The 12,422-nt window shown below is 36.1% G+C and overlaps 1 protein-coding gene across 1 annotated transcript in view; it reads right to left on the bottom strand.

Moving 5' to 3' along the window:
* LOC111054701 overlaps positions 1–11,719 on the bottom strand; it is a 248,893-nt gene extending 237,174 nt beyond the window's left edge. Inside the window, exon 1 of the mRNA XM_039441977.1 lies at positions 11,587–11,719. Coding sequence (XP_039297911.1) covers positions 11,587–11,662 — 76 coding nt within the window. The 5' untranslated portion in view covers positions 11,663–11,719. The remainder of the gene's footprint in view (positions 1–11,586) is intronic.
* Positions 11,720–12,422: the final 703 nt, after the last annotated feature.

Genomic DNA, 12,422 nt, shown 5'->3' with positions numbered 1-12,422 from the left:
TTTGGGAATAATGAATGCTGCATGACAAAGCACATAGGAAGTCCGTATTCAGATGTAAATGGAAATATTGATTGTCAGATACATTTCATGATTCACCAAAAAAAGTAAAGTGTGACATGAGATACATTTACTTTTTGGCGGTACGAAGTTCGCCAGGTAAGCTAGTTGTAAATAAAGCTTTATTATTAATAGTCAACGCTGAAAAAAGACAGGCTCAATCACCAGGAATACTAGAAATTCTATGAAGGACCAGTAAGCCATTAATTTTGAGTAGATCAATCACTTCCATTATGGACACTAAATACATTATGGACAAGCAATACGTATGAAATTTATTAGCTACAAAACAAAAAAACTTTGAAGTGACCCCGACTACTACAATATGAATGACCATTTAGATCAAATATAAGAAATTACTCACATCTATCATGAACTCGTACTTTTTGTTCACAAAAATATAAGTTATATTGAATGAACTCACAGCTAGTACCGTACTCAAGTTTGTCTTTTTCTGGCCGTGCTACAAATAAATGTAGGTTTATGTTTGACATCTCGTTTTTGTAATCTTGTTGTCTATTAAGAAATTTTCCAATATGTTTTATATTTGCAATAAAATTTGAATTTGAAAAAAGAATTATCAACAAACTCCTAACCAAAGAAAATCTCTGTGCTCTGTTCTAATCAGAATGTAACAATGGGACAAACACGTGGCAAGCTCGCGCTTTCGATCCAAAGAAAATTAAATTTGATCAGCTGATTGACAAAATTATTTTAGCTTTCCAATGATTACAACATATGATAGAATATCATGTGTCAATTATCTCAGTTCCATATGGCTTCCATGTTCATAACCTTACTTGATAGGATCCTTTTTCATCCTTTGAAACCCTTAGAGGCAAAATATCTCGAAATCCGTTCTTAGTGCGCGACTAGCATGTTTGAAGAATATTTGTGCAAAGTTTCAAGTCTGTAGGCCAATTAGTTTGAGCTGTAATGTGATTTTACATCAAAATTTTTGAAAAATTCCCTCTCCTGAACCCCCCTGTGCTCCTGATCAGAATTTTTCTGCATAGATCTAATTTTTTTTCGTGGCTGAACAAAAAAGTTCCTTATGACTTTGCTGTGAAATGAACGGTTAAAAAGTACAAAATTTTTGGGGGGGCCCAGCTCCCTCAGGGGGGCAAATTTCTAAAAATCCTTTCTTAGTGGATGTTTTGAGGCTACCATGAACAATTATTGTGAAAAATTTCAAGTTTCAGTCTCAGTAGTTTGGGCTGCGGTGTGATTTCAATCTGTCGGGGCTTAGCCTTTTATAGATATAGAGATGAACAGACTACCTACCCTTCTGTTCTATTAATAATTCTCTACACATGGCTTCCATTGTTCGAGCTGTGACAATAGTAGATGAGATCATTATGTACACCCAATATAGGAGAGATTACAACCTACAACGTATGTTAATTATCCAATTTATTTGAATTTCGGCATTTCGAAAATTATTAATTATGGAACTAGTTTTGGTAAGAGATGTAATTAGTAAGAATAGACATAATTATTTTCTTAGTAACCTCTGAAGTATAGCAGTAGATCCATAGAACGTAGTTCTAAGAATTAATATGAAGATAAATTATTAATGAGTATTAAGAAATGTGAATTTCCTTGATTTGAAATAATTGCTGCATATACAATCATAAATAGCAGTGAAAAGATTCATTTATAGAACAGAGAGCCAACTCATAAAAAATCCCAAGGTATATCTACTGTGAAATTTATTAATACGATTTTCCTATTATTGTAGTGAAGGGCACCTTAGTCATCGAATGCTGAAATGATTCAGTTTACCTTTAGATTTAGAAGGTCGGTCATCCTCTCGACTGTGTGGACCCTCTTGGATCCTCCCTCGCCGATACAAATCTTGATTCCTATGTCCATGACGATCGGCCGCACCGTTGAGGATCTTGAGACGCTCCTTAGTCAGATCCTCGCGAATCGTGACGCCGGAACCCTTCAGCTTCCTCTTAGCGTCGAAGATCATCTTCCTGGTCCGTTAGCTGCAGAGTCGAACTATGATGGGTCAGTCCTTGGGTTTCGCTTGCCCTTGTTGAGGTGGTTGATGCCTACCTACTCGATGAGAGCTGTTTACATCCGCCAGAGTCACGAGCAAGTTGAGCTTTTTGTTGAAAATATCATGTGCCAGCGGTCCGTATCTTCTTTGTCGCTTTCCGGGATGCCGAATATACGGATAGAATGTCGGCGATCATATTGCTCCAGATCGTCGACTTTAAGGTGACAATTCACCTCGAGCTCCCGAATTTTTTCATGCAGCCGTTGATTCTCAACTTTCAGCGCCTGGACTTCTTCAAGAATGTTCTTCATTGCCATTTTGTCTGCATTTTGAACGGTCTCTTCAATTTGCAGTCACATTATGCGAATCTTTAAATTATGAACACATATTCTTTCTTAAAACCTTTACAGACAAATTCGTTGGACAACGAAAAAATTAATTCACTCCTTCTTCCTTTTTAAGGATATAACAAAACAACAAATGAAGTGCATTATAAAAGAATTGTTGTGATTTAGTCAGCTGGATCATTAATTGCAAGCAATTATCACAGTTTGTCCATTCATTCATAGCAGCTGATGCTGTTTGGGAGCTATAACGTAGACATTCCTTAATGATTTCCTTAATGACCAACACATGATTTAAGCTGATTAATATTGAACATAATTTACAACTTCTACATCAACTCGCTTTCGTTAATGTCTGTCTGCCTGTCTATTGTCTGTAACATACATGTAATAATTATTAATACTACTTGTGATAGCAGTTGCTATGACAAAGTTAGTATTATTGGTTTAGAGAATTTGGATTTTGATTTTAAGTCAAGCTCTATGGATTCACATACAGAGTTGGTGAAAATTATGAAAACATCTCAATATTCTTCTTCCAAAGATAATTTGTCGGTAGGTTTCTTAGGGGATCCTGATTGAAATAAAAAAATTACTTCTCTGTAGCTTGAAAATTATGATCCCCATCTTAGATCCCCTATATTGGATTCAACTTCATTTTTTTAATGAGGAGGTGGTCTTGTGATACATGTTACAAATGACACTGATTGATAACATTGGAAAATGAAATTCCAAATCAATCCTTGAGTTATTTTTTCTTGAAATTTAAGGTTATGACACAGTCCAAAAGAAGGTTACCATATTATTAAGAAAAAAATTCCATACAATTCTATTCCAAAATAAACTTGCAAACTAGGAACTAATTTTGAATTTAGATGGATCAGTCCAAATGATCTAGGCATTCCTTGACAGCTATTTGGGTATTCATTTACTCCAATACAATAACTAAGATGTGTTTGCTCAGTGAAAACTTAATTTCAAATCCTACTCTGGGCGAGGGTTAGAAATCGCGATGTTTCAAGTTCTAGACTTAACGATTTTCGATGATTCATTGACTCGCCAAGAGGCGAGAATCTAATAATTCTAGTTCTGGACTTATAAGTCTTTTACTCAGGAAGCAATGTTGTAAATTCCAAGGTCTGATCATGAATTTGATCTCCATAAACGTCAGAGTCTATAGGTTAAGTCCTCGGCTACGTTAACGCCCTGTCTTGGAAAACCAATTTTCTGACTCCAGAGTTTAAAGCCGGTTAGAGTCTAGAAAATAGCTAGGTCCTGAGCTCAGAACCAGCCCTCAATAATCTCACAATTTTTATCAAGTTTGATATCCAATAAAATGCAAGAAAAAATTGAATCAGTCATATCTATGTCAGACTCAGAATCATTCCTAAGAATTTTCTCCCATTAAATTTATACTTTCATTCATCTTCCTATATTGCCGCGAAATATTATTGCTGCTCATTTGCAGAGAGCAATTAAATGACACAATTTCTTCCTCTCTTGAATCATATCAATGTTCTTACAACTTTTAAAAATGGTGGTTGATAAAATGTTTAGAACTCCTCTCCTCATCATCTGTTCCTCCTGTTCTGTTCTCATAGATGCTGTCATTGTTCTGGTGTTGTCATTGTCATAGATGCCACATTAGGTTATGAAGATCACGATATCCCAGCCCAGTGCTACGGTGCTACAATGCTATGATATGCTATTATTGTGTAGTAATCGAATTAATATGATCAGAAATACCCCACTCATCAGTAGAACTCTAGAGCAATGCATCAAAAGTCATAAAAAATGAAATTTTCCATACAAGTTGAATTCAAATGATTCCACCCAACTATTATCTAAAGATAATTTATTCCAGTATAAATTTTGTCGATCTATTGCAAACTTTTGTGGTTGATTGTACACTGGAGAATGCGAAATGCAATGAAAAATTGAATGTGTTATATTGTATGTAGGTATATTCATAAAAATTGATGATATTGATGCAATGTATATTGTTTTGCTGGAAAACATTGAACAAGAAACGGATGTGTGGCTCATGCCAAAGATATCAGAAGATATTCCCACTAAATGTGGGATTGATACTTGATAATTGTTGTAGTTGTCGAAGACTGGGCATTTCCGATAGATAGTGTCACTATAGATAGTAGAGATCTAATAGCTTTACTCAAAAATCTGGTGTGGTACACTCACACAACTTTCCTTGCTCATTTATCTATAAGGCTCATCAACGAGGATAATTTAGGGGAATAAAATTATGCCGATTGGCGGCTAAATAATTAAAACTACGATTATACTATTATTGTTATTGTGTTCAGAGTACATTTTCCTTTGTTTGAACTATGAAATTTGAGGATTTTTCAAAAGTTGTCAAAACAGCTGCTCTACCAATAAAATATCGACATGTGTTCTTTTGAATAAACTGCTCTACCTACCTACCTCACGCACGAGAAGGAGGTTACAAAGTAAATTTCTCAAGGATGGGGTGGACCCCCTGTTAATTTTTCCGGGAGGAGACTCATGCCAGTTAATAGAGAAGATATATAACTATACAGGGTATGAATTTGAAAAAAATCGGTCAAGTCATTTTTGAGAAAATCGTGATAGAAACTTAACAAAATTCATTCCTCTCAGGAATATTACGGAGCTCCTGCAATTTTCCCAGAAATGAGGCTCATGTCAGTTGATAGGGCTTATGAATATCAAATAGCTATCTAGGGTACGCTAGTGTAGGGTCACATTATTAGCTAGGGTACTAGCTACATTGGCCTACGAGATTACAATAAAGGCTCGATCGCCAATGGAGCGTAGGCCTTCACGTTCTCTCTTCTATCTTTCAAACATTCTCTCTCCTATCACAAAGAAAAATTGTTTTATCATCTTGTCTGTAGATATTTATTTGATGTCTCATGATACTGTGAAAAATACTGAGAGGTTAAATTGGATGGAAAAATTATAGTAAAAACTATGCGAGAAAAATTATACAGCTCTCAATGTTATAGAGAGAATCTCAGAATGCATAAAAAATTCCGAAACTACTAGTGATATGACCCACTGAAAAACTATAAGGAATAACAGTGATATTAACTGGTTATGTCATTTAACCGCAATATTATAACATTCAGTAAGTTGTGTAGTGATGAGAGAACGATTGACGGTAATGTATAATTCTCTAAGATCAAAGTTCTATTGTCCAGTTTTTTCCAATTCTATACTATTGTTACAGCCGTTTCGAAGTAGTTCGGCCATTTTATATAAGAGGGGAAACTTTCGTCTCGTTTTGCTTCTTCTTCTGAGGAAGAAGTGGGCGTGACTTTCCGGTTGAATGAAAATAAAATGTAAGTGGACGGAGGCAGAAAGAACGCCACCTACTTAGCTCCTTCTCCTTTCATGCTAACGAGTCTAGTTAGCAAAGGAGGAAAGCATACTCCTCCAGTCAGAATCCAGAAGCTTTTATGATAAAGTGAGGCTCACGAGGGGACACAGTGTTTGGGCGCAGTCTGTGTTCTTTTAATAATTGGATGAAGCTCAAAATCAAATCTAAAATCTTGAGATGGGTCCCAAAAACGGTCAGCAGTGTTCAAAATGACTATAGACAAAATTTTTTCTGTTTCATTATTTATGGGGTAGCTACTATAGCTGATTTTTTTCTGAATTAAGGGGGAGTGCGTCCATGGGCACAAAAGCAAATATTGTGGGGAGGGGGGTCCCAAAAAAGTCAGCAGTGTTTAGAATCACTACTGACGGCAACTTTCACGGTAGCAGCTCACTTTATGGAAAATTATTCAATTTCAGGGGGGGAGCGTCCATGGGCTTCCGGGGAGGGGTGCTCACTCCTGGTTCCATCTCTACTGGTTCTTGAATACAATATGGAGTTCCCTGGAGATTGATAATGGTATAATAACCGGAACTAGTTCATCACCATTTCAATAAATGAGTGATTTATGAAGTCCTCTCTATTACTCAATCTTGATGGACTCACAGATCTAGGTGGGTACTAATCTATCGCAATCTCATATTATTATAAGAAATATGAGATTGTGATAGATTATAAGAAATATGAGATTGTGATAGATTTGTACCCACATAGATCTGTGAGTCCATCAAGATTAAGTAATAGAGAGGACTTCATAAATCACTCATTTATTGAAATGGTGATGAACTAGTTCCGGTTATTATACCATTATCAATCTCCAGGGAACTCCATATTGTATTCAAGAACCAGTAGAGATGGAACCAGGAGTGAGCACTCCTCCACGGAAGCCCATGGACGCACCCCCTCTGAAATTGAATAATTTTCCATAAAGTGAGCTGCTACCGTCAGTAGTGATTGTAAACAGTATAAAACATCTAAATCAAGCATCTAAACATTAGTATGAGGGTTATTTTTTCAACTTCTGATTGGTCACTGAATGTTCATAGAATATTTTTTCTCACAAACAGTCACTTAGACTTATGATCATCCTGCTACATGATTGTCGTGTAGGTTGAGACATTTTTCATACCAGTGGACCAGCCTACAAAAACCCTCTTCATAAAATGCTACCGCCAAATGAGTTTAAGTGGGTCATGACGTTGTTTTGGAGCTCCTCCAAATTTGGGGAAAAGGTATAGGGTAACCATCCACTTGAACCGTATTCAACCGATCCGTTCGGCTGTTGGATCGGACGAATCTGCCGGCCGTTAATTCGACCAAATATGGTCGTCCATTGGAACCGTTAGCGTCAGTATAGTTCAGTCGTTGGCTGAACTATTGAATATTGGATAAAAATTGAATCAACTATTATCTTAGCCACCAGAATTTTTCATAAACAATGATATTGGGATTTTGGAAATTGAATAAACAAATATCCACTAAATTAGTTATTCATTACAATAATCTTACCTTCAGAACCTATTTGTTCAGTAATCTTTGTCTACAGATTTTTTTGAACATCACGACGGTGATATATTTTGTCTCGCATATCCCACAATGGAACATGCTCTTGAACCAAACTTATCAACTTTTCATTCTTCATAGTTGAAACTTTTTAAAACAGAACAAGCTCAAACTTCAAAAAACGAAAACAGACAAGACTGTGAAACAATTTCCAAAAGGTTAGGATGATGTTGTCTCAGCTCGACTTCGGCCGGAAAATCCCATTCAATTCGGATCGAAAACTTGATCGGCCGGAGACGGCAGAGCACGGACCTATGAACCTGTTGCAATGGACGAGCATGACACACACACACGTATAACGCTTAGTAACTAGCACTTGGCGGCAGACTCAAGTGAGGAATCCATGTTTGTGGGTCTATAACTCGACAACTAATTGACAATCTGGCCGCACCGATCATAGAGCGAATGGTGGGGATGATAAGCTTTTCAGTTCTGTGAAGTTAGCTTTCTTTGTTGGGGGATCGTTCGGACGAGTTCGGTAGTTTTCGGCCGATGCTAGTACAGACGAAATCGGCTCCAGTGGACGGCCCACCATTGTTACTAGTGGACAAGTCAGGTTTGTATGATGGGTGATCGAAATTATCACATTTGATTTGCTGTAGAAGCCGTTTAGTTACACCAGCACTGTGAGTCCAAGTTGTCATGCATCATGACCATTACGGAAATGATTTCAACTGACGTCTTTAATTTCCGAGACCATTCACGCACAACATTATCACTCATAACGTTTTATGTGTAAATTTGAATTATGTTTTGTTAGATCAATTTTGAACTACATGTCTTTTGCTAGCAAAAACGTATAACGCTTAGTAACTAGCACTTGGCGGCAGACTCAAGTGAGGAATCCATGTTTGTGGGTCTATAACTCGACAACTAATTGACAATCTGGCCGCACCGATCATAGAGCGAATGGTGGGGATGATAAGCTTTTCAGTTCTGTGAAGTTTCCCCCCACCTTCTACTTGCCTAATGATTTGTGATCGGAGGCTGGAAAAAAATTACACCCGTATTCGCTTTGTCGACCGACGGTACTTACAAGTACCACCAACTTTGGCCATCTCCTAGACCAATATCAGCTTAATATTATTGCTCCATAACTATAATAGAGTGGTCTTTCAAAAAGGCATCAAAGCAACCTGTGTCAAGCACAATTTACGTTTTTTCTTATTTTTAAGGAACACAAATTGATGAATAAAATTACAAAACTGAGTGAATGGGAAATAAAACTGTGATAGTAAAGTTATAGTTGACCATTATCAGGAATAATATCGACTGTTGTCAACCTGATGTATTAACGATCTCAAAAGCCTTCTACAGTATAAATATTGAATCGAACTATAAGAGGATGAGTTGCTTTTCAAAAACAGCTAGAGAAGATTTTAATGATAAGTCTCTCTCTCATCAGGCTCAGAAATATTCTCCATTGAAGAGTTCTTCAAATGAATTGAATTAAAAATAATCATCTGATTGATTGGTAGAGACTAGTATCTCTTATATCCATTTTTTTTCATTCATGAGAAAAAATTATTTAACACAAGAATGCAAAAGTCAATAAGCTCAACGGTTTTATTGAATCAAAATAAATTTTCGTCATTCGAAAATTAAAAAAAATCCAAAGCTCTCACGTTTTGTACTATATTTATGAATATGTAATCTTGAAAAAAATCAATAGGCAATGTCTTCTCCACATCCTGATCCATATTGATTGATTATTCTTGTAATAATCAATTATTCTTATTCTTGAATAATCAATCAATATGGATCAGGATGTGGAGAAGACATTGCCTATTGAATTTTTCCAAGATTAAAATTCATTTCACAATCATTCATTCAATCTTCTGTCCTGTGAATTTAGGCCATCAATGCTCGGGAAGAATCAATCACTGAATAAAGGGCACGATACAGGTACATTATAGCATATTGAATTACAATTATATTAAACATCATTCTTTTGGAAATTCCAGTAGGGAATTCATGGTTATGATGTGCTCATGTCATGTTTTGTGAGATAATAGAGAATTTTCGAAAGAAATAATCAATCACTTATTAGTACTGTGATAATTATTGAATATTCTTCAAGAGGATTTTAGCACGAGAACAGAGAACAAGGTTGTTTCACCTGGCCGTTCAATCATGTATTGGCGATGTATGAGGTAAATGGGAAACATAGAGTACCTAACCGGCTTAAGCTTCAAATTCCAATTCTGCAAAGTTATAGGAGTGAGTTATAAAAATAATAAATACAGAGAATGAACACTAACTTCAAATATATCATGAAGCGTTTCTTGAGTACGAGTATACTGTATGGGTATTGAACATTTTTGGTTTATACAAAATGAATTAATTCATTAATTACAACATAATAGAAGGCCTGAGAGTGAGAAATGAAAATGTCCAATATGGGAAAACAATGAGATGGCCTATCAGAGAAATGAGGTGCTGATAAACAGTAGTTTTTGAACGGTAGTGGATTGATACTTATTAAAAATAGCAATAGATTGCTTTCAAATTTATACATGAATAATTGGTTCCAGATTTTAAATGTTCTCAGCGTATCAATTGTGTTCTAGGGTGTGCAGGAATGCGAAAGTTGGAAGAGATTGTTCAGGAAATAATTATTGATGAGAAATCAAATTCGCTTGACTTATGGTGCTTATTCTGCTAAAGTGTAAATACTCCACTGGAGTGTCGACACGCTTAAGGACAAAATAGTCGCTCATTTACTGGTATAGAGTCACTTCAACTCTAGTATAGTGAGCTCGTTGGATAGGGATGAGGATAACAAAGGGAGACGAAGGCACCAATCTTAATAAATTCAGCAAACGAAATAAGGTTTGAGAAACAAAAGGCTAAGAAGTGTACCCTCCAGCAAGCTTTTTTTCGAGTAATTATGTGGATTGAGTACTAGAATTTACTGGAGATTTTGAGGAGAGTGAATTTCACAATTCACTTATCACTTGTAACGTAAAAAATAAGGAAGGGTAACTATTAGAAAACTATTACGGAATAGATGTTGAAAAATTATTAATGAGATCTATAAGTCGTTAGAATTCTCATTCATGAATATTGGACAAAGAAGCCGTTCCACAAAATTATCTTGCCGAGTAGGGATGATAAGAGCGTTTTTTGTATGGAATTGAAAAAAGAGAAATACCAAGTTCAATGAGTAAATCTAGTCCCTCTATAACGTTGAAAAATGCAAAACGAAGAAAAGACTCTCCATCCACATTTTACAGCCCCTATGATATCAAGAATGGAAAGTGAAAGAAACTATTCTGAATATTGGCAAAATTGGTGATTGACTTGAATTAGTTATAATTATTTATCTCCCTTGTAGTCTGACTGGTTGGGGAAAACGGAAGCTTAGAAAGTGGTGTATAGAAAAAAATCAAGTCCAATCGTTTTGTGAAGTTATTTTTCGAGTGGAAGAGTGTGAAACAAGGAGAATGGGATCATTCTGAATAATCGAATCAGTATTGGAAAACTATTTCCGATTTGAAGTGAAAGGATAATAAACATTTCTGTATAAATTCCGATTGTGTTCTATGGTGTATTATGAATGAATGAGAGACGCTTAGCTTTCATGTTTTGTAGATTTTTATTGTTTGAAACACGACAATGGAATAGAAGCTTTCCCATGCAAATAATACTTGCAGAATACCAGATCCAAAGCGAATTGGATAAGTTCGTTAATTAAGTTAGGAAATGGAAATAAGAAGAAATTATACCCCATCACATGTTTCAGTTCTCAAATTAGTAAACCTGTTCAGTAAGTTACGCCAAGCTATTCCTCGATATATTCATAGAGAATAGTGTTGAATGAAAAAGTATGTCTGAAGATTCAAGGATGGAGCAAGATCCAAATTATTGTTGTTGAGTATCATGTTTATAGAGTTCAATCGATTCTTCATAATATTAATGCAGAAATCAGAAAAAAAACTTTTTATAATAATAATATTTTCCTATATATTCTTTGTACGTGCGTTAAGGGTGGAATTACTACCGAAATATAAAGGATTTACAAAATCAAGCCTTGGGTGAAAAAGTGTATTGCGAGAATCTGAATCACAGGGAAACAATTCCCAGAATGATAATTTTCCAAAAATAAGGTTTGAGGTTTGGTGTGTAAAAGGTTTAAGGCTAAGAGTTTCAATGGCTAAGAGGTATGTGATTGCTTGAGGGTGAAGGAAATTCGATTAGTGTTGTAAATGTCAATGAAACAGATTACTCACCGTTGGTTAGCATCTTCAAAACCGTCAGCACTGTAATTGCCTGTACCATAGTAGGAATGTTAGCGATTCTTCTCATTTTGAATGTTGTCCTCAGCAAGATATGCTCGTGCACATGTTACGACCTGGTGTAACGTCAGGGTCCAAATCGAATTTCAGGCACTTGCAGACCGACTATCTGGCAAAACTCACGAAATTAGTGACTGACTGCTCGGAAAAAGGTTTCTCATCACACTGCACGAACTTCCTCTGCATGGCCGAAACCACCGTCGATGTCCTTGATGTCCGGATGTAGCACCTATTGTTTGCCAGCTTCCGGGAAAGAGGTCCATGGACCGGGGTCAGTGAATGACCATCAGACATCATCATCCTCCTCCTCCTCCTCCTCAACCCCCACCTACTCATCCGCCCACTCTTCCATCACCACCACAAAACTCACGCGTTCCAATCTCACTATCCCTTCTGAACTTGTGGAGTAACCCTCTTACCCTTCCGCCACAACAGCAAAAATGTCTGCAATATATGTTCCAGACGAGAACAGGAGCAGAGATACAATTATTATTGTTCCTGCCTTGTTGCCGGGTTGCCACACATACATCACTAATTAGATTCAATCAACAATATCCATAAGTGCCAAAGATTCTCTGACAAATGTATTATAAACATATTTCGTAATAATATACATATTCAACTGAACAGATATCGAATGATATTGCTTTTACATTCAATTTAAATTTAGTTGTTTCAACTTACATTATTATTATACGTTATATTGTGATTTTTGCAAATGAACATTTTTAATACAGTAGGAACTGAGAAATACTTCACTCACCTCTACA

The sequence above is a fragment of the Nilaparvata lugens genome, chromosome X (assembly GCF_014356525.2).
Source record: "Nilaparvata lugens isolate BPH chromosome X, ASM1435652v1, whole genome shotgun sequence".
NCBI classification, from domain to species: Eukaryota; Metazoa; Arthropoda; class Insecta; order Hemiptera; family Delphacidae; genus Nilaparvata; species Nilaparvata lugens.
Note: the sequence above shows the minus strand (reverse complement) of the source record. Positions and strands in the feature narration are given on the sequence as shown.